A 20,632-nucleotide genomic window follows, 5' to 3' on the forward strand; every position below is an offset into this window, starting at 1 on the left:
AGTAGTATTTCGAATATATTATAAATTCTCGTTGGAATAAGAATAGTAATTTAAAATATAAAATTAAATAACTAAAATTATACTATTCCAATTAACGCTTAGTTAAAGATTTTTAAGCAAATATTAGTAATATTAAAGATTTTTATTATTGAAATTTAAAGAAGCCCGGCCCCTAACTATAGTAAAATAGAAATAGAACGTTAGAGGAACTTTAGAATAATACTATTCGCCGAAGGAGCCCTTAGTTATATAATTAAAATTACCCTACCCCTAACTTAAGGAACCCTACGATTTTCTCTTATAGTTACTCTTAATAATTTTCTTTTCTTTATAGACCTTACGTTTTTTATAAGGAGATAATATTATTTTTAGCGTATTTAATAATAAATTATTGCAATTTTACTACTTTTCTATTACTATTATTAAAGTACTTTAGTATAGTTACTCTAATTAATTTCTATAATTAAGACCCCAAAACCTAAATTCCTATCTCTATAATACTATTATTTCGGAATTAATATAGTAAAATACTATAAGTAGAATAGGACTATTAAATTTTAAACCTAAGTAGGATAATTGGATATAGTCTAGCCAATAAATTCCTCTATATTTTTAGGGGTAGGGTCCTCAATAACGGAAGTTACACGAGAAACCTCCGCCTCAATATTAGAACGGAATTGGAATTTAATTATAAATTATTAAATAAAGCTAATATTACCCTCTAGTAGGCGAGGTTTTATATCCTCGGCTTAAGTACGGCGCTCTTTTATAAGTATATTATAAGTGGGGCGTAGGCTGCCAGTAATTACTAATATATTGCAATATAAATTAATAGTAATTTATATCTTAGTATATTAATATATTATTAGTATTTTAATATTGTAACCCTAGTAGTACTCTACCGGCACTCCTTCTATTATTTATAATTTTTTTAATTACCTTCTTAATATTAATTAAATTATAGTCGCTACAAATATCCTCTTCGATAGTAGTAAAATTCTTAAGTAACTTTTTTATTTCAATAGCAATAGTTATATAAGTTACTTCGTCCTAAATAAACTTACTATCCTCCTTCTCCTAAAAGGAGGCGGCTTAAGTAGTTAAGGAAGCAGCGTTGGAATAATCGCTAATTATTAGTATAACGGCCTTATTCCGTTAGTAATATACTAAAATTAAAATATAATAAGATAATTTACAGGGTTATAATTATCTTTAAGGATGCAGTAGTAGTAGTACTTCTTCTTCTTATTGAAGGGAAGAAGGTATTGAATTTTTAGCGGTTCGGCGCTATTAATTTCAGTATTAAAATTATAATAATGTAAGTAGGGTATATAATTTAAACTAAGTATAAGAATTATTAAAGTAGCTTCTTAAATAATAGTACAACCTTTAATTATTTCGGTAGTATAATATACGATTTTTTTTTTAAAGGTTCTAGCTCTATTTGTAGTAACGGCGTAGGAGTAATACTTCTTTAAGAATAAAGCGAGGGGGTTTTAATAACAATATATTAATAAAAAAGGAAGTAATAGAATATAATTATTATTAGAATAAAGAAGGAGTGAGGGAGAGGAGGAAGAGGGAAGGGGATAGAAGGAAGAGGAGGGAAGTAGGAAGTATACGCAACGCGCGGGCCCTATACTATTAGGAACGGATTGAGACTAGTGCGTTACTATTTTAGGGGTGTTCTACTACTATAGCTACTATTAGGGGCAACGAATCCCGGCAAGCGGTATACGGACTTAAGTATATTTTAACGCCCTATAACTATAATACTGCTATACCAGCGAGGGAACGTAGGGCCCTTAAGGGCTTATCTTATTTATAATTGAAGTTAATTACGTTTTGGGGGCCCGGGTACTATTACGGCACTATATAACAATAACTTGGCACCCTCAGCGTTCTGGTACCGAAGCCCAGCCGTCCTATTAGTTATACTTCTACTTAGTTTATGTATATAATCTAAGAGTAGAGTTTTCGCTGCTCTCTTCCGATCTTCTTCTCTTCGTATAATATTACGTCTTTTCCAAGTCCCCTTGGGTCGGCATCGTAACAACTCCTTTCTCCAATTATCGAAGTAGATTCGCTATATAACCTTCCTTTTACCGTTAACCAGGTTTTTAACCTAATTATTGTAAATCTACTTTTAAGTCTTCTTATTATATAACTTAATAACTATTAACTACCTTTTCTCTTTAATTAACTACTTTTATTATTATCTTTTAATAGCTCGCTAATTAAAATCTCCCTTTAAAAGACTTAATACCTCACCCTCCTTTAGTACCTTATATACCTATCTCCTTATCTTACGGTCGAGGTTGGCCGCCTTCTCTCGGTCTTAATAGTTGTACTCCTACACTATATCATACATCAATAGCGCTTCATAGATTACAACTTCAGCAGTATAATAACGGGTACGCGTTAGCGAGTTAAATATATAATAGTATTTATCTTTAATATAAGTAATAATTTTAGTAGCTTCTTGAAAGCGGTCCTCCTTGGGGAGCAACGAGGGTAAGGCGGGGTTAGCTTTCTTAGGTTACTTCGCTCGGATTTGTAGTAGGATTCTCGTACGGTTAATTAGCTATATTCTAATATTAGAGAACCCGGTAAGGATATTATACCCGGTTATACTAGCGTTAAAAATGCATTAAAATATCGGAAATACTATAATTAGTAGGGAAACGAAATAAGGGTATAGAAGGGGGACGAACCTCGAATTCTCTAACAAATATAGTACGAGTAAAACTAAATTCTCTACGTTAAACGAACTACCATAATACCTTTTAGTAATAAATTTTAAGGGACGAGAATACCCTAATATTAAGTAATTATATTATATAGATTAAGTGGGGAGGCAATACTATTAATATAATATTAAAGGCATTAATATACTCTTTAACTTCTATATTGCAATAACTATTAAATCCGTCGATAATTAATAAACAGTAAATTAAGCGGTATAGCCTTCTTAACCCTATTCTATTATTTAAATCGTTAAATTTCTTACTAATATAATCAATTCTATATTAGTTACACCCAAACTAATTTTAAAAAGAGAACCCCTCATCTCCCAATTTATAGCCGTCCTCCTCCTTTAGTTTTATAAATATTAGGGACGAATAGAAGGAGTATTAATTAAAATACTTTAATTAATTGAGTGTAAGGTCGGTATTCGAAAAGCTAATTAGTAATTTAGTAAAGCGGACGGCGTTATTAAGGTTATTGGCGATAAAATCCTCGGTTGGGTCAATTTTAAATATTATATAGATAGGGATAGTCTTGCCAATCGCGTTTATACTAGCTATAAAGGTAACCGACTCTCGATTAATAATATTATTAATCTCTAACTAGGAGAAATAATAAGCATTTACCCCTATACAAATTTATTAGCAAAGTAATATACTAACTTACCTTCTACTTTACCAAATCCCTCAATACAACTACCCTTACGCGCCTACCCGCTACATAACCGAGTCTTATACCTATTTTATTATAATTCTAAACGTCCCCCCCAATAATATTATACTTTTTAAGTATAGCTTTGTAATTGTTAAATTACTCGTTGATAAATTCTTTATTTAACTCCTAGAACCTTCTCTTAATATCGATGGTGTAGTAAATTATAATCTTCAATTCTAGATAGTCTTTAAGGAAGCTCGCTAACTACGTTACATTATAGGTCTTTGGAGCGCCCTATAGTAATTGTAACCGATTTACTGCGCTAATAACTATTTAATATAATGTAGGAAATTGTCCTTAGAAGTAAAATATTACGTACGATATAATAGTATCCTCCTCGGTGGTTATTAATATACGGGGGCAACCTTTTGAATGCGATAATATAGTTGGTTTATTGTATTTTACTAGCGATTTAATATAGTGAAATATAGAGGTATGCGATTCGTTAGTAATGGTAGTAATTTCTCTAATAGTCAGCGGTTTATATAATATTCTAAAGCGCTTAATATGTTAGCGGGTAGTTAAATATATATGCGTACCGCGGTAGCTAGCGGGCGCTTCCCCTATTTTAGCGAAATATTTATTAAAATCTACTACGCGCAATGGTGGGTTAACCTTTATTAATCTATGGATATATATAGATTGCTTACTTTTATAGATTTACGAAGTGTGCGGTTAGAAATAGCGAGTTTGAGTGTGGTTGTGTTGCCGGTGTGTACGATGTTAAAAAGTGGTTTTGCGTAGCGTTAATAGTTGATTCTGCATGGTACCGATCGGCGCTTGTCCTAGATTAAACGGTTGTCCCACAGAAATTTTTCCCCCTCTTTAATGAGAGGGGGTTGGCAAAAGACTCCACCGCTAACCCCCAAGTAGTGTACAATCTCAGGTCTCTTTCAAGCGATGCCCAGGCCTCGGCTTCATAGCTGGGCGGCTGCCAAGCAGGCCATACCGGGTATGGCGGAAGTTGTATGGTCATTGGCATTCTGGGCTTCGGATACGAAGAGAACTTTGGTCGCGTGAGGTTCTCTATGTGGGATGTGCGCGATGGACACGATATTAGTCATTGAAGGTTCAACGATTTGAGCATTGAAAACATCACAAAGCAGAGTTGATGAACAGGTAGGAAACTTGATCCCCCTCCCCAACGGGTAATACCAAGAACCCATGGCTCCACAACAGAACGGCCCTTGAAAATCCATATCACATGCCATTACTTGTCGAGGAAGAAAAGACATGTGTTTGTTTCCTGACTTCGCAAAACAAAAGATACCTACAGTCGCTGACGGCCATCAAAACCTCGCAAGCCGAGTGTTCGACGTCGACCGACAGTATGGACCACTAACAGGCAGCCCGATGACTTGATGAGAGGTTGCCATCAAGACATGCGATATCTCAAGATGCTCCAGTTCAGGCACGCAAAGAAGTGTGAAATCATGGCCCGCAGCGTAGGAGAGAACTGTACCTTCGTCAGATCTAGACCCGAGAGCAAGCACGGATGGGATATGGAAAATCGGAGTTTGACGTGATCGACAGGGCGGTGGGAAGACAAAGCTGGCCGGACTTGATGGGCCGAACTCCCCACTTGTCGCCGATGCGGAGCCCCGTGCACCGGTACGCCAAGCCCCGCCTTCTGCCTGCCGACGGAGCCCTAAGATTTTGACAGGCCTAGGCCACACATTTTGGTCAAAATTTTCCACCCAGCGTGTTGCGACCTCCACTTCACCACTTCCGTCCACCAAACCCTCAGAACCCAACAAAAGGCGCAGGATATCCAACCTCTTTGCGTCCTTCTTTCGACTTGTCCTTTGTCAACCCACAAGCACATCTCCATCCCGTCGACGCAATGGCTCCCATCACCGTATGTTCGCCCACATGACCATCGCTTTGCTGTTGGCCCAATCCTCAGCCAATGTGGAATCCCCCCAGCTTTCATGTTGGTCTGAGCGACCATGGCGTGAAGCAGTAGGCTAAGTCAAATTGTGTTTTACAGAAGAAGTCTGCCAAGGGCAAGGGCCCCAAGGTCACCAAGAAGTTCGTTATCAACGCTTCTCAGCCCGCCAGCGACAAGATCTTCGACGTCTCTGCCTTCGAGAAGTTCCTCACCGAGAAGATCAAGGTTGAGGGCCGCGTCGGCAACCTTGGCGACGCCATCAAGATCTCCCAGGTCGGTGATGGCAAGATTGAGATCGTTGCCCACAACGAGCTCTCTGGCCGCTACCTCAAGTACCTGTACGTGTTCCCCCTTCGCGACCATCAACAGCCAAACTGGCGCTAACCATTTACCTCGCGACACAGGACCAAGAAGTTCCTCAAGAAGATGCAGCTCCGTGACTGGCTCCGTGTCGTCTCCACCTCCCGCGGTGTTTACGAGCTCAAGTTCTTCAACGTCGTCAACGACGAGGCTGAGGAGGATGAGGAGTAAATTCGATAACCCAAGGGAAATTCTGGAGATTTGAGGTTATCTGGCAGGGAATACCATATGATGGACGGGTGTGCATTGTGCTTAGCGGGAAACCGGGTTCAATGAACACATGTCAAGTCGCCTCCTTGTGAGGCATGGCGTTCTGGCCAAGCCTATTTTCGTCTCGCCCATGCGCATATGACCATGTGAACTCTGTAACATTGCCGGTTAATTGTGCACCATCTATAACGCCTCCGTTCTAGGAGTATCATACCCAAATGCCAAAAGTAAAGAGACAACCGAACGCCTATGCGCCGCCATAACCTCTCGAGGTATATCACCACAACCCAATGTCCGACCTCGGTAGCACTTCCGCTTACCCAGGCAACGACCTCATGACGCCCTCAAACACCAACAGTGCCATCGCATTCGCCGGGAATGCCCTTAAGAAGCAAGGCAAAAACCCGCGCCAGTATCCCTTCGCACCATTCTCCCTGTAAACCGCCACCGCGGCGTCCCTCCACCTCGGGAACCTCCTGACGCCATCACCGAGCCCTCCTCCAAGATTATCCGTCATGAACCGTTGCTTCACAACATCGCTCGGGTAACTAGTCAGCCAAAACACTTGCGCGCTCAGCCCGCCCGCCCAGAAATTGATAGCCGGTGTGCTCATCTGCGTGTACTGCTTCATCCACCTGCTGAACACATCATACGTGCCCCACCAAAAGAAGAAGAAGCTGCGAAACAATATCGTCGCTCCCAAGCCGTGATACACGCCCCTGATACCGTGGTGCGTGTACACCTTTTTGAGGCAGTCAATGGGGCCCTTATACATCCTCTCCTCCTTACGCGCCGCGTACTGGATCTGCAGTCTGGCTTTCACGTGTTCCACGGGCGCTGCAATGAAGCTGACCGTCATGCCCGCCAGAATACCCGCCAACCCGTGGCCATGCGAAGGCAAGGGTTTGGCGGGGTCGTGCAAGGGGTGCCAGGGCGGGTTGAACAGGTTGTCGCGCAAAAGGCGGCGATAGACAGTCAAAGAGCCGAGCATAACACTGTCCATGAACATCCAGCCGACCAGTGGCGGGCTGGCGCCCTTGTAGAGACCCAGGATACCTTCGTTGCGGATGGTTTGGGTAAGGCATTGGAGCGGGCCGGAGAAGCGGGTGGCGTCGCTGGTTTGGAGGCGCACTTTGATGGTGTCGAAGGGGTGGCCGACTGTGAGGATGGGTTAGTAACGTTGGTTTTACATTAAGAATCAAAATATGCCTGTGCAAGTGTGTGTAAATAAATACGCACCGGAGAGCTTGGCGATGCCCGAAAAGACGCCAGCTACGAATCCCTTGTAGTTCGCGGCCGCTTTCTGGACCGCTACCGGTGCGGTAGCAGGGCCTGGAGCCTGTTCCTGGTGTTCTTTCAAGTTGGCACCCATGGTGTCGTTGGCTTCCTTCTACCTCAAGGCATACGAAGTATTCTTTCCTCGTTCTACCTATATCATGGACCGGAAGATCCTGTTGAAATATGGATGTGGACAAGGTCTCAAGCCCGTCAATAAAGGAAGGAAAGACCAGAAGGTGTGGGATGCGCAGGTTAGTAATCTCACTTGACTACATGTGCTTCTTTCCCTCCAAAGTCAAGTCTGAAACAGGAATGAACGGACTAAAGTTTATCTCGTTTTCGCTCGATCGACCGGCATATCGGACACCCAAGTTACGGATCGGACCTCATCGGAGTCGATGGATCTGACTGTCCATCCAGGGGTATGAATAAGTATCCCCGCTGAAAAAGGTGCTGCACTGGTGGGGTTAATGGTGGAGTGTAGCAACCGTCATGGACGTTTACTAGTGTACATTAGCAAAAGTATAACATGTGTAAAGGTCTCATCCAGACCGCCTTGCGATGGGGATACAATCACAGGATGTCTTTAAATGGCTCACTCTTGAATATGTATCGAGTGCAACCTTTCAGAAGGGAAAGAGTACTAGTAGGGCTCCGCGATGATGTCGTGTTAGTGATATCTCGGGCGGTGCTGTGATTGGTCGAGAGATCGTCGAACAGTTCCTAACATCGGCCTCCATGCTTAACCTCGTTAACTTCTGCCGTCGTTCTTGACTTCCACGACCCTGGGTCCTCCTTTGTATCCAGAGTCCGCACAAAACATTAACTGCTATCTGGAGGAATTTTATCAGAATTATCTTGATGCCGGGTAACGGCCAACCTCCAAACCCGAAAAGGGTTTCACGACCCGTTACCCCGTTCCCTCTGTGTGTTTCCGACCTGCAGAAAGGCAACACCATTACCAGCAGTACCACGGAACCGACCATGTCACACCCCAAGATAACCCATGCCATACCGCCGATTCCCGCCATGAAGATAAGGCGCAATTTATGTAGCGGATGACCAGGAGCAGAGGAAAATATCTCCGTTGAAGGAAACCCAGCTTTTGATAAACATCTCCTTCAACTCAAAATTTCTTCCCCCAGAACAATGTACCTCCCAAAACCCTACCAAGCAAGTATCCTCCATAAGCACCACAGAGAATGGTAACCGGCCACCTTTGCCACTCGCGGTCCCAGTCCAGTGGAATAGGCACAGCGCCCAGCCACGCGCCCACAATGCCGCCCACCAGACCGCCAAAGGTCTCATCGAGCGGTGCACGGAATCCGCCGACCGCAGCCCAGGCGGCCGAGTCGACGCCGTGTACGTAGAAGAGCGGGAAGAGTGTAAGGAGGGCAAGGTGCGCGGCGCACAGGAAGGTATGCGACCCATGTGTGAGGAAGGGCGCGCCGAAGAGGACCATGGCGAAGTATAGGAAGGGGGTGACGATAGAGGTCAAAACGGAGGCTAGGAGTGCGGTCTAGAGTTTGAGGACGAATATTAGCGAGGTACACTCCCAACAAGACCGCATGATCTCTGGAAAAGGACAAGATGGGACATGACATACAATGATCGTGCTCGACCCAATGTCGCCGCCCTTCTTCTTCTCGCCCGGCCGGGGTTTACGGTTCGACTTTGACGCGGGCTCGCCTGCCGCAGGCAGACAAAGAAGTGCATAGGTCATCTGGAATGCCGCGACCACGGGTAAGGCGTTGAGCATTACTGGGACGGGATTGGTGACGAGGGCGTCGAATCGAAGCAGGTATAAGGCGGTCAAGGCGGCCGGTAGGGCATGGCGGACGGTCTGAGCAGCGGGCGTTTGTTTGATTTGGACGGGTCGTAGTGTCGCCAGCGAGCTGCTGGAACCGGCCGTCGTTGTCGATGACTCTGTCGCTTGACTTCCAGGTGTACTTTTTGTTGTCGATGTCGACTGGGCTACGGCGCCCTTCACGATTGCTGACGAGGACATTGTTACCGGATCCACGAGGGGCATTTTGGTTGTACAAAATGGACTGAAATGAGGCAGGCTGAAGAAGCCTCGTGGTGCCAATTGATCGTGATTATTGGTGCAGTGGCAGGGGGGCTGTACCTGCGTGTACAATCGTTGACCGAGCAGCCGTCGCAAGGAAAGTGGAAGAGAAGCAATGTTGCCGAGGGAATGAACAGGCCAAGCTTCCAGTTGATGGCGGGCTGGACGGTTATTCTAGACGGTTAAATTCGGGATCCACTGTAAGCACCCAAGCCCAGAACCCTAACCCTTCACCACCTGCAACTTGGCTTCTCAGTGCGAGTCAAGGACTTGTTACTGGCGACGTTTGAAGAATAATCTTGAATATTTCAGGCCCCAGTCGGGAATGAAATATACACATACTGTCGATGGTTCTTTTTATCCCTCCCCCTTTTCCCCTCTTTTTTTTTTTTTTTTCTTTCGGTAGGCTGGTCAGAGCCAACCCTGTTCAGCACATTCCAGTTGTTGGATGAACACTGCCTCTATGTATAGCCGAACGCTTCGCAGATGCCTACACCCATACGTGCCGGTTCGTATAAGAACGACACAGCTCTCATCAACTATGACCTCAGGGCCTCCAAAACATCCCTAACATGCAAGTCTCTGACCACACACACGATTCATCACCATCTACTGAGCATCCTTAGCTGGGATGAGGTTTCTCAAAGACAAGTCATACACCACATCCTCGACCTTCTTCACAGCGTACTTGACCGAGTCCACCCTCTTCCGCAGGATATCGTTCTTCAGATTGAGCATCTGGAACCCTCCGTGTAGATCCTTGATGAATCCACTGATCTGCACAGCCAGCTCTGTGTCGCCTAGTGTCACAGAGTTCATGGCGAGGCGGCTGAGGTCTTCAACGACCGAGATGAGAGCCAAGAGATACTCCTCGATGGTGATGTGGAAGGCGTCACGGTCCTTAAGGTTGACCGGAACTAGAAAAAGGAGTTGATAGTGGTAAGCATCTGTCTCTCCAGTGCCCCGCGGTGCTTTCTGACAGCGGGAACCAATGAAACCATGGAAACGTACCTTCGAATACGTGACCAACTTCCTCCAAAGTCAGGAGACGACCGACTTCACCAGGCTTGCTGTCGCTGCCCATACCGCCCAACCAAGCATGAAGGAGCACCGTAGCGATGGCATCCTGAAGTGTGCGGCCCCACTTGTAGTTGTACCTTGGGGAGAGATCCGTCAGCTCATGGCCTCAAGTACGTGACAGGTGCTTATACTCACTTGTAGTAAGGGTACTGTGAGGCAAACTGGGCTAGCCGAGTTGTTGTCTCCAGCTCCTTCTTGATACCACTTTCAACCTGAGAAAGAAGTGCGGGATCTGAGTTGGCAAGTCAGCATCCCATTTCGAACTTTGAGAAATTCATCATCAGCATCATCGCAATGCCTCATCCCACAGATCCCAAGGTAGAGAACAGCCTGAGAAGGGTTCTCGAGGGTTTGGATAAACAATTTGACATGAGGTGTGATTGATTCCTGAGAAGGCAGCCCAGGTGCGGGGACCGTACATTTCGAACGAGGAGTGGAATGGATCTTGGTCAACACTCCCTGAGTATAAGAGACATTTTGATTGAGCTCCTCGATTATCTGCTCAAGATCTTTGCGAATACTGCTGTCCTTCTCGATGTTGTCTTTGAGCTGGTCGAAGAGCGCGGGGTCAATCATCGGCGGAGCCATCTTGAACAAGTTGCTGCGTCTTAGAAATGGTAAAATGATGTAAATGAAAGGCAACTCAAGACGTGTGGTACTATGGGGTGATCGCGAATGACTTGGATTCGGTGCTGGTTGGTGGATGTGATGCGATGTTCAAATGGAGAAAACCCCGTGCAGAACAGGAACTCTATGGTAAACTGCAGTGACATTTTTTTTTTTTTTTGCTGATTGCAATCTGGTTCAAATTCGGCAACTTGTTCGTTTGCACGCGGTAAGAAAAAGAAAGAAAAAAAACCACACAAGGGAAAGACCGACCACGAGGTCAATACGGCATGACCTTGATCTTAGCAATACTAATTTTCGAGTTTCCTGGCTTCGCAAAGTGCTGTTGATGTTTATCTTGCAGTGAACACGAAGTTCATGACCACATACCAACATCAACTGCAGTCAATGACCGGTTTTCAACCCATTCCAAGGCTCAGCCGGGATGGCCTGTGCTTCAGCGTTACCTTCTCATTCAACCTATGATTCTATGAAATTGTGACTATCAAATATCTCTCCTTTTCAGCGAATCTGACGGACCTCCGATTGTTGCGAGAAACGATGGTGCAGGTCTGAGAGAAATGAATATCATGAAGTATAAGACCCACGTAATTGTAAAGAAAAAGAAGCAAAGGCAAAGTGGTCCACATGAAGACGGATGCTTCTATAAGAAGCAAGCCGAAGGAAGTCCTGGGCCGTCGCAAAGGGCAAATCCCACGGTCAGGTAGGTAGGAAGGTAGGTACTTTGACAAGGTACGTACGTGCGTAGGCAAGTGGGAAAGCACAGACCACAGGAACCTCAACCGCTCTTTCCACGATCCGGTATCACTCCGGAACTCTTGGACAGCTACCGAAACCATCGGACATATGTACTTCTACTACCACTTCTTACGGTACGACGAGCCTCTATGCCGGAAGGCGGCGCGAATACCCTAAATGTACAACAAACAATAACCATCGGCTCCAAAGCCTAATATGTATTGATTGGTCAATGCCAAAGTTTCAGACGAGAGACAATACCCCTTGATCAATCGTCACCCGTAGATTTCTTGTTGGGAACAGTTGAGGCCGTCCACTCCATTGGATTCGCCGCACAAGCTTGAGGCGAACAGTTCAAGGTTGATGTACATCGATAGGTACTTTTACTTAGTATATCTCTTCACCTTTGTAAATCAATTCCATACATTGCTTCGCCGTCACAGCCGAGACCACAAGGCTTTCGTGTCATTGACGACCCATCTTTCTGGTGGACCTAAGAAGTCCATTGCCTGTGCGTCATGTATCGAGGCGTTCCATCTTTTTCGATGCAAAAAATTCTTCTATGGCTTCCTGTTCGACAAGGAGAAATTCCATGCCTCGGCACAACAACCCCTGGCCCAAGCTGTTGCGGGGGATCTGCTCCCCTGTAAATGCGGGGGGAGGAGACACCCAGATGCCTTCTCAGCCAATTGACTGCAAGCTGAGTTCCGAAAATGGGCAACCTTGAATGCCTACATTTGTTGACGAACAGTGGCGTTCACGAGTAGGCAAGGTTCGCTTCGCTACCAGGCAACCTGTCCACTCACTCATACCGGTCCCTGTTCACACCTTTTGAGATGCTGAGGTACGCGGGAGTGGCAGCACTAGGGAACGGACTTATCTTCCGTCCCTTCTTGGGAGGGAGGTCCGAAAGGTTGTCCAAACAGCGGCTTCGAGTGAATGGTCACCTCTCGGTACGCTACTGCCGTGCTTCATCTATAGCCAGCTGTTCCCGTTGAGCCATCCCATTCACTTATCTTGTGGCGCTGGACTTTTGACACCTAGTGGCTCTGTCCTTCACTTACCTCCTTTCCGCCCTTCCCCGCCCCCGGACATATATAGACGAGAGGTGGTGCCGGTACTTGACCCCTTCTTCACAGACCGTTCTCAACAGAAAGCTCAGGAGAAAACCTCACCTCAAAAGATGCCGCTCAAATCACGATGGGCCGTCGATGTTCCTCGGTGCTCCCTGCAACAATGGATCTTTGACTCGCCTTGCGGTCCTCTTCCAGACCGTCGTGCATATATCGATCCTGAGCAACCTGATACGAACTACCTCGACCTCAGCAGCTACCGACTCTTGGCCAAGCGCGTCGCCTTGGGCTTACAACAAGCTGGTCTGAAAGAAGGCGACAGAGTGCTCCTCTTCTCTGGCAACAACATCTTCTTCCCTTCTATCTTCCTTGGCATCTTGATGGCCGGAGGCATCTTCACAGGTGCCAATCCCAGTTTTGTGGCTCGAGAGCTGGCATACCAGCTTCGCGACAGTGAAGCCAGCTTCCTCGTCACGGCACAGGGCTCTCTTGAGACAGCTTTTCAGGCAGCTAAAGAGGCTGGCCTGCCGAGGGATCGCATTTTTGTTCTCGGCGGAGATACTCCTGCAGCACAAGAAGTAGTGCTATCTTCCAATCCTGGACCAGGGCTGAAGGGCCGGGTTGCGGGAGCTAGGCACTGGACAGAACTCCTTCAGGGAAATGCCAAAGAAGCCGAGAGTTGGAGCTGGAAAGAGCCAAAGGATCCGCAGACCACGACATGCTGTCTCAACTACAGCAGTGGGACCACTGGAGTTCCCAAGGGCGTTGAGATCAGTCATTATTGCTATGTCGCAAACGGAGTTCAGGTTATCCACCTCAACAACCTCAACCCCGACTGGGAGGAAAGGCAAAAGCGAGCGCGTGCCCTCTGCTTCCTGCCGCTTTACCATGCCTATGGCCAGACATACTTTGTCGCGAACATGCCGCGGGCCGGCATCCCCATCTACATCATGCCGAGCTTCGATTTCGTTAAGATGCTCGAGTATGTTCAGCGCTATCGGATTACCTCACTGACCTGCGTGCCACCAATTGTGGTCGCGTTGGCCAAGTCTCCTCTTACCAAAAAATACGATCTTTCAAGTGTCGAGGGATTGGGTTCTGGAGCCGCTCCGTTGGCAAAAGAGGTCTCGGACGAAGCGGAGAAGCTGTTCAATGGGAAATTTCGTCTTCGCCAGGGCTGGGGCATGACGGAAACGACATGTACTTGTATGTCATGGGATCCTCTCAATAAGGAACCCAGCTCAGGCGTGGGCGAGATGATGCCCAACTGCTCTGGAAAGCTGATGTCACTAGACGGAAAAGTCGAGATCACCAAGGCAGGGGAAAGAGGCGAGTTCTGGGTCACAGGCCCTAATTTGATGCGCGGTTATTGGCGAAAGCCTGAAGCGACAGCGGAAACCGTTGTCGTCGACGCAGATGGCACTCGCTGGCTCAAGACGGGCGATATTGCCTACTTCGATGCATACAAGCCTGGAGGTATTGTTCACATCGTCGACAGGTTGAAGGAGTTGATCAAGGTGAAGGGTAACCAGGTGGCGCCTGCTGAACTTGAAGGGCTGTTGCTCGAGCATCCTGAAGTAGCCGATGCCGCGGTGATCGGTGTGACGATCAACGGCGAGGAAGTTCCTCGAGCCTACATCGTTCGCCAGAATCCCAAGTCAAAGATTACTGGACAGGAGATTGCCGGCTGGATGGCCGGCAAGGTGACTCGGTACAAACAGCTAAAGGGCGGCGTCGTTTTTACGGACAACATTCCGAAGAACCCGGTAAGTTCTGATTATATCTTTTGATGTTGCACGTACCTAGGCGCTAATGCGTAACTCGTACAGTCTGGCAAGATTCTGCGTAGGCAGCTGCGTGATCGCGCGGACAAAGAAGTCGGAGAATTTAAATCGAAGCTCTAAGACAGGAGTAGACTGGTTCCACAACACTTACCTTTACTTCATGGCCGAGGATATGGGAAGATGAAGGAAACAGGTGGAAGCAATGGGTAGAGAAACTTGCCATATTTGGCAACATACATACCTTTGAAGGAGAATGGTTTTCTAAGTGAATACCCGGTGGAATGCATCCATAGAGTTGAGGTTATCTGCCAGAAATCGGGATACAAGAAGAGTGTCGGTGAGATACCACGGATCATAGGTAGCTATGCAGCGGAAACTGAGTGGGCTTGATGGATGAATTGAACGGAGGGTCGCAAACTCCTAAGCAAGGTGTGTGGGACGAATTTGTGAAAGAAGGAGTAAGTGGGTTGGTTCTTCCCCTGGTCCTTGATGCTTGCAATAGGCAAGTGCTCTCAAGCACCTTCCTCGAGATGGGCAGAGCAAGAGTACCTTGCTGCCGCCCCCACACCACGAGTGCAGTCATAGTCCGACCTTCGACTTCATTTTCCTCCACTCCGTTCTCACTTCTCGCTGCTAGTTGAAAGAAGCAACACATGGACTCTACGAACTTGTGTCCCCCGTCAAGTCAAACCATTACCTATCTACTTCTAGCGGGGCGCATCCTGGCCAGGTCCATATGCTGGAAGCTGAATACCTATTTGCAACTCTCCGGCGCCTCTACCGCGAACACTGACCATGGTCATTCCACCCATTCAATCTTTCTATCAAAAGGCATCTCCTGCCTCTTCCGCCTTCTCCCAGACACTCCCAGGAACAACCATATCCAATCATGCAGACATGAGCCGAGCGCCATTGACAGAAACATGGAAGCCACAAGGCAGTTATGCCAGAGTCAACATTTCCGAACTTCAGCCAGGACGAGGCAAGGTCCGATTCATGGGGAGAATTGTCAATATATGCCCGGCCAAGCCTGACCATCAGCCCAGAGCCCTTTCCTCTCTTCCCTCTGGATTCCATTTCATGGTGGTTAAAGACGATACTGGAGTAGTTGCCGTGAGTTCAACATCCTTAGCCTTTTCATCTTCGTCTGAAACAAATCTCCGGACATCTAGCTCACACCAAAGAAAATCCAGATAAAACTTCTCGGCACGCAATCCGACCTTATCAACCTCCACCTCGGGAACCTGGTCACAGTATGGACCGGCTTTGTGGCCGAATACTCAACGGCAGCTACTATCCAAGTCCCTTTCGTGTCGATGATTATTCCTGTTCACCCAGGCCCGGCTTCGCAATCATGCATCAAGTTCCACCAAAATGGAATGAACCCAGAGGAGACGGGTCTGTGTCGAATCCCTCTGGAATATAACACTAGTTCTGCGTCCTCTCAGATGCCGGGACTGATAAGCCTCAGAGCCTTCATGAAAGGCACTCATACCAAGGGGAAGCACGAGGATGATATCCTGACAAATATCCTTGTCTGTGTCTCAAGCATTGGCCCTCGCAAGACCATCAAGGCCAACAATAAACCAAGCACTCTGGAACTGGTCGAGGTTCATGTCTGTGATGAAACAGATCATTGTGTTCTCAAACTTTGGAGTGACCAGATTGTCTCGGCACGCGAATGGACCGCTGGACAGACCATCCTACTAATTACCAATCCAAAACTCTACCCTCGAAAGAAGGGCAACGAAAACCCAGGACTGGGGGTTGCCCTGAACTCGATAGTGGATGTGGACCCCGACTTTCCAGATGCTCATTGGCTTCGACGAATGGCTGAAGCTCAAAGAAAGAGAGAGCGGGCACACACGCCGTTCCCCGTTGGTGTATGGGATGTCGAACAAGCTATCAACGGCCCGAACAGGGTACTCTATACCTTGGCAGACGTGGATGAGAGGGTTAGAGAGGACGCCAGCGTTGTGTTTACCGGGAAACTCAACGTCCTCATCCTTGGTGTCAGTATCTGCGAGAGCCAGAGACAGAACAGACTTTGTTGTTTCGAATGGTGAGTCAGTTTACCGTAACTAGCCTGTACGGTACTTCACACAAGACTGCCTTTCTCCCATCGCTCATCTTTACCCCTCTACCTACGGACCGTATCATGTATAAGGTCTGGAACCAGGCCTTACTCACAGAAACATCGCCGGTGTGCGAGGTACCCGTGGTACAGCTTTTGTAGGTCGCTGCTGGAGCATGGTGGTTCGTTCCCCCAAGTTTCCTGGGCGACTGAGCTTCTTGTTGTTTTTGTCGCCTTCATTGATGGTTGAAAAGAGCCCCGCCACGTCCTCCGTATTTTTCTCTTTCATTCCCACTTGCTTTCGAACGAAGTTCGTATCTTGATCGTTGCCCGAAGACGCAGCGATTCCCATCGCAGGTCGCCAGTGCAGCTGGTGCAGAATAGCATGCCTCTTGTTTCCTTTCTTGGCGAGAAAAAAAGACTAGTTACTGAAAACTGACATTGCCTATCTCTAGTTGCAACTTTCCACTTTACTCCAACCAGTCCTCCGCGACGTGCAAGAACTGCCACAAAGACTGCGAACTGACCATTAACCCCCGTGTAATCGGACCTGTCGCGGACGAAACAGGATGCGTCACCCCGTGCAAGTTGGTCTGGAGCGACAGAGCATGGTCTGAGTTGCTCAGAGGTGGTCGTCGCATCTGTTTTGACGGCGAGCATGGAACAGCGACTGAATCATTGCCGAATAACGATGTCTCTGACCTTGCTACTTCACATGAAGACAATCACGATGCTTACTATGCTGTGCCTCAATCTCATCAACATGTCTGGAAGGACCTGATCAAAGTCGACCCATTGGAACTTAGAGATTTGGAAGAACGGCTGTTGTACTCCCGTGTTACCTTGACGTTTGGGTGGTCTGCGGGGGTCAAGCGGCTCTGTGTGTTGGGCGTGGAATGGTGAAGATGTTCGAGAAAACGGGCGTTGGTGACTCCAATGGTTGATATGTTACCGCTTGATGGACGTGGAATGATAGTACCTGAGGAGGAAAAGTAATTGTCAAGGATGAGAATGTTGAGTCAAGTATGACAAGATGTTGTGGTTTATGTGGTAGGAGTTTGTATCACGGTCAACAACCACCACAGTAGTACCGTACACCAATCACCAAGGTCGAGCAAAACCACACATGTAAGAACGGTGTTCATTATTGTACCTTTCAAGGCATCTAGCAAAGATCAAGCTACTAACTATGATCTTCTTTTCTAATTTCCCTCCTGGCAGCATATCACCCGCTCTTAACCATTTTCTCAAAATTTCCCATTAACGCTGTGCTGTTGCAAACAGCGACTCTCAGGCTGGCTCGCATTATCCCAAAATCCCTCCATCTAAAAGCTCAGATCTCAAAATCCTCCACTCAAGAATGTGCTTGCAGCCGTGTATGATTGACGTTTGACAGCCTAAAAGAGCTTGTGCTCAAGGGTCATGTCAGACTCAGGTTCGAGACCGACGCAAGCGCGGAAAATGTTAGTAAGGGCAGCACGCTGCTTGGCAAGCGCGTTAACGACGGGAGTGCCGGGGGGAGTGAGGGGGGCCTTGAGCATGTAGCTGAGGACGCTCAGGACGCTGTGGAAGTGCTTGAAGTCCTTCTCGGCAGCGGCGCCGGCCTCAGCAGCCTTCCACTGGATGCGGGTCATGATCTCGGTGATGACGACGAGATCGATGATCAGGGGCGAGGCAAGGAGGGAGTCCTCGCACACGTTGAAGAGCGAGATGGTCTGGTGACCGCCGCAGAAGATCTCGGCGTAGTACTCGTCAAGGGCGCGCTTGTCGTCGCCGACGGCGGGCATGTACTTGATCACAACGGTGTGATCGGGGTGCTCGCCCTCCTTGTACAGGACGCTGTTGGCGGCCACCATGTCGTCGACCACGTTGGACTTGGAAATTTCCTTGGAGCGGAACTGCTTCTGCGAGGAAAGGTTGTAGCCGTCGTTGTTGCCCAGGTGGTTGTAGGACGCAATCGAGGTCAGCTTGATACCGGCATTGATGAGGAAGTCGGTCAGGGCAGACTTCATCTTGGTCTGACCGGACTTGAAGTCGTCTCCGCCGATGAAGGCACCGTGTCTCTCGGCAAGCTCGATGGCGCCGGGGACGAAGGTGTTCTGGGGGGAGCCGTTGATGAAGGGAGTACTCTCGAGAATGCAGGCAACGGCGAAGATGGTGGAAGGGGAGACCTCCTCGTGGCCGGCCTCAATGGACTTGAGGAGGTTGTCAGCGGTGTCGTTGACGCCGTCAATCAAGTCGGCGTAACGCTCGGTGTTGGCAGTCCAGAGGACAATAATTTTGTCGAGGCCGTTGGCGGCCTTGAACTCGCGAATGTCCTTGCGGATCTGCTCAACGTGCTCCATGGAGGCCTTGGAGCCGGGGAGAACGTTGTCGGCACGGTTCTCCTGGTTGGCAGCAATGAAGTCGGGGTAGTAGATGGAGGGCAGGGGGACCATCTTGGACATCTCCTCGCGAACAAGCTCCTTCATGGTAGGCTGAAGGACTTTGGCGCGATCCATGGCCTTGTCGAGGGGCATGCCGGAGATATCCCAGCCGCCAATGACGAGATCGTTGGGGTGAACCATGGGAAGGACGTTGTGGAAGGGAACGTTGACATCCTTGCCCTTGGCGTCGATGCCGAGCTTGATGGTGGAACCCATGATGACGGAGCCGTAGTAGTTGGCCTCCTGGGTACCCTCCTTGGTAGCCCAGCTGTACTTGTGCTTGTTGGCCAGGATGCCGGCGGTCACGGTGGTGCCATTGTTGCCACCCCAGCCGACCAGCATCAGACCGGTCTTGGGGACTTTTCTGTCGACCTTGAAGTCGTAGACAGTCTCCTTGGGGACGGCGACATAGTTGTCGCCCTCGACAGTGCACAGGGTGGTGCGGTAGGTGTACTTGGAGCGGATCTCCTCGTCGGTGTAGACTACGTTGGGGGAGTTGACAACGAAAGTCTTGGGGGTGGTGTTGATATGTCCATCACCGTTGGCATGAGCGCCGTTGGTGCCGTTGATACCGTTGGTAGTCATGTTGACGGTAAAGGTGGTTGTTCAGGTGCAGGTAAGTGGTTGGTTGGCTATCTTGGCTGTTGACGGTCTTTTATGGGGTAAAGACCGAGTCCGCTGAACTTCCGGGCGAGGCAGAACAACGGGCTCCTGCGTACGGGTGATGGACTCTGATAATTTATATTAGTGAAAGATCTAAAGATTGTGATATTTTCTTACGGCCGCCAGTGGCACAAAGCGCAGAGCCGCAAGGGCTGTGACTGGGCTAGGGAATATGGGACGACCTCAAACACATTTCCCCCGACCCTTCACTCACACCAACCCGCGTGGTGAAGGGTCAACAAGCGAGGGCTTGAAAACGCAACAGAAGGGCGGTCGTAGGGATGGCAGGAACATGCAAGCGGCGGCAGAAACCTGGAAACCGTCGACTTACGAGTTGAGTAGGTTGGAAAACGTTTTGGCGGATGATGGGATCGCGGCTCGGGAGCGCGATCAGATGGTTAGTTGCTTTAAGGGGGGGGAGTGCGAGATTGTGACCGGGATGGATCTTTCTGAAGACGATGGGGGATCGAAACAAAAGAACAATCAGAGACGTTGGTTGACGAGCCTTCTTTATATACCTGGGGACCCGACAAACAGGCCAAGGGCGCCCGCAAGGGACATGGCGGGAGATGTACCTCATTAGCCTCTCGTGAGGTGGTTCCGATGTGGATGCACGTCTGCCCTGGAGATTGTTGGAGCTCCATTTCCCATGCACCACGCGCGCGGCGGCCGGGCGGCGGGCGGTCAAGGGGGGAGACGGGACTCTGGGGCGTCCGAGATCGCGCGCCAGGGCACCTAGAGGTATACAATTGGGGGTAGACTACCATACAAGTTGGTACATACAGGGATCTCGCAGCCATTGTCCAAGCTCCGGGGTTTTCGGGCTCTAGACTTGCCCGCCCGTAGGTGGCATCTGCCTGTCCGGTCCGGGGCAGAGGACATTGGCATTTCAGATTGC

At 48.1% G+C, this 20,632-nt stretch overlaps 7 protein-coding genes across 7 annotated transcripts; 3 read left to right on the forward strand and 4 right to left on the reverse strand.

Annotated features, from left to right (window-relative positions):
* Positions 1-4,477: 4,477 nt before the first annotated feature.
* On the forward strand, positions 4,478-6,994 carry NCU06661 (60S ribosomal protein L22). The gene is made up of 3 exons (XM_955815.3): positions 4,478-5,320; positions 5,453-5,691; positions 5,758-6,994. Exons 1-3 carry the CDS (start codon positions 5,306-5,308, stop codon positions 5,882-5,884), a joined length of 381 nt encoding a protein of 126 aa, XP_960908.1. The 5' UTR covers positions 4,478-5,305; the 3' UTR covers positions 5,885-6,994.
* Positions 6,077-7,295, reverse strand: NCU06662 (mitochondrial carrier protein; the record flags this gene model as incomplete). Its single annotated transcript, XM_955816.2, has 2 exons — positions 6,077-7,081; positions 7,163-7,295. 2 exons carry the CDS (start codon positions 7,293-7,295, stop codon positions 6,240-6,242), a joined length of 975 nt encoding a protein of 324 aa, XP_960909.1. The 3' UTR covers positions 6,077-6,239.
* A 401-nt stretch (positions 7,296-7,696) lies between these two features.
* gpip-1 (Glucosylphosphatidylinositol phosphoethanolamine transferase-1) lies at positions 7,697-9,383 on the reverse strand. The gene is made up of 2 exons (XM_955817.2): positions 8,808-9,383; positions 7,697-8,720 (listed from the first exon to the last, which is right to left on the reverse strand). Exons 1-2 carry the CDS (start codon positions 9,231-9,233, stop codon positions 8,328-8,330), a joined length of 819 nt encoding a protein of 272 aa, XP_960910.1. The 5' UTR covers positions 9,234-9,383; the 3' UTR covers positions 7,697-8,327.
* Positions 9,384-9,546: 163 nt separating this feature from the next.
* tsn (translin) lies at positions 9,547-11,317 on the reverse strand. The gene is made up of 4 exons (XM_955818.2): positions 10,769-11,317; positions 10,485-10,581; positions 10,281-10,426; positions 9,547-10,186 (listed from the first exon to the last, which is right to left on the reverse strand). Exons 1-4 carry the CDS (start codon positions 10,935-10,937, stop codon positions 9,879-9,881), a joined length of 720 nt encoding a protein of 239 aa, XP_960911.1. The 5' UTR covers positions 10,938-11,317; the 3' UTR covers positions 9,547-9,878.
* A 1,508-nt stretch (positions 11,318-12,825) lies between these two features.
* On the forward strand, positions 12,826-14,993 carry NCU10546 (4-coumarate-CoA ligase). The gene is made up of 2 exons (XM_955819.3): positions 12,826-14,553; positions 14,617-14,993. Exons 1-2 carry the CDS (start codon positions 12,898-12,900, stop codon positions 14,689-14,691), a joined length of 1,731 nt encoding a protein of 576 aa, XP_960912.3. The 5' UTR covers positions 12,826-12,897; the 3' UTR covers positions 14,692-14,993.
* A 475-nt stretch (positions 14,994-15,468) lies between these two features.
* Positions 15,469-17,548, forward strand: NCU10547 (hypothetical protein; the record flags this gene model as incomplete). The annotated part of the gene is made up of 3 exons (XM_011396486.1): positions 15,469-15,684; positions 15,765-16,633; positions 17,101-17,548. The coding sequence occupies 3 exons, from the start codon at positions 15,469-15,471 to the stop codon at positions 17,546-17,548; spliced, it is 1,533 nt and encodes a 510-aa protein (XP_011394788.1).
* An 18-nt stretch (positions 17,549-17,566) lies between these two features.
* inl (inositol) lies at positions 17,567-20,422 on the reverse strand. Its single transcript, XM_955820.3, has 2 exons — positions 20,066-20,422; positions 17,567-19,802 (listed from the first exon to the last, which is right to left on the reverse strand). Exon 2 carries the CDS (start codon positions 19,654-19,656, stop codon positions 18,043-18,045), a length of 1,614 nt encoding a protein of 537 aa, XP_960913.1. The 5' UTR covers positions 19,657-19,802; positions 20,066-20,422; the 3' UTR covers positions 17,567-18,042.
* Between the last annotated feature and the right edge of the window lie 210 nt (positions 20,423-20,632).

Source organism: Neurospora crassa, linkage group V (assembly GCF_000182925.2).
Source record: "Neurospora crassa OR74A linkage group V, whole genome shotgun sequence".
Lineage (NCBI taxonomy): Eukaryota > Fungi > Ascomycota > Sordariomycetes > Sordariales > Sordariaceae > Neurospora > Neurospora crassa.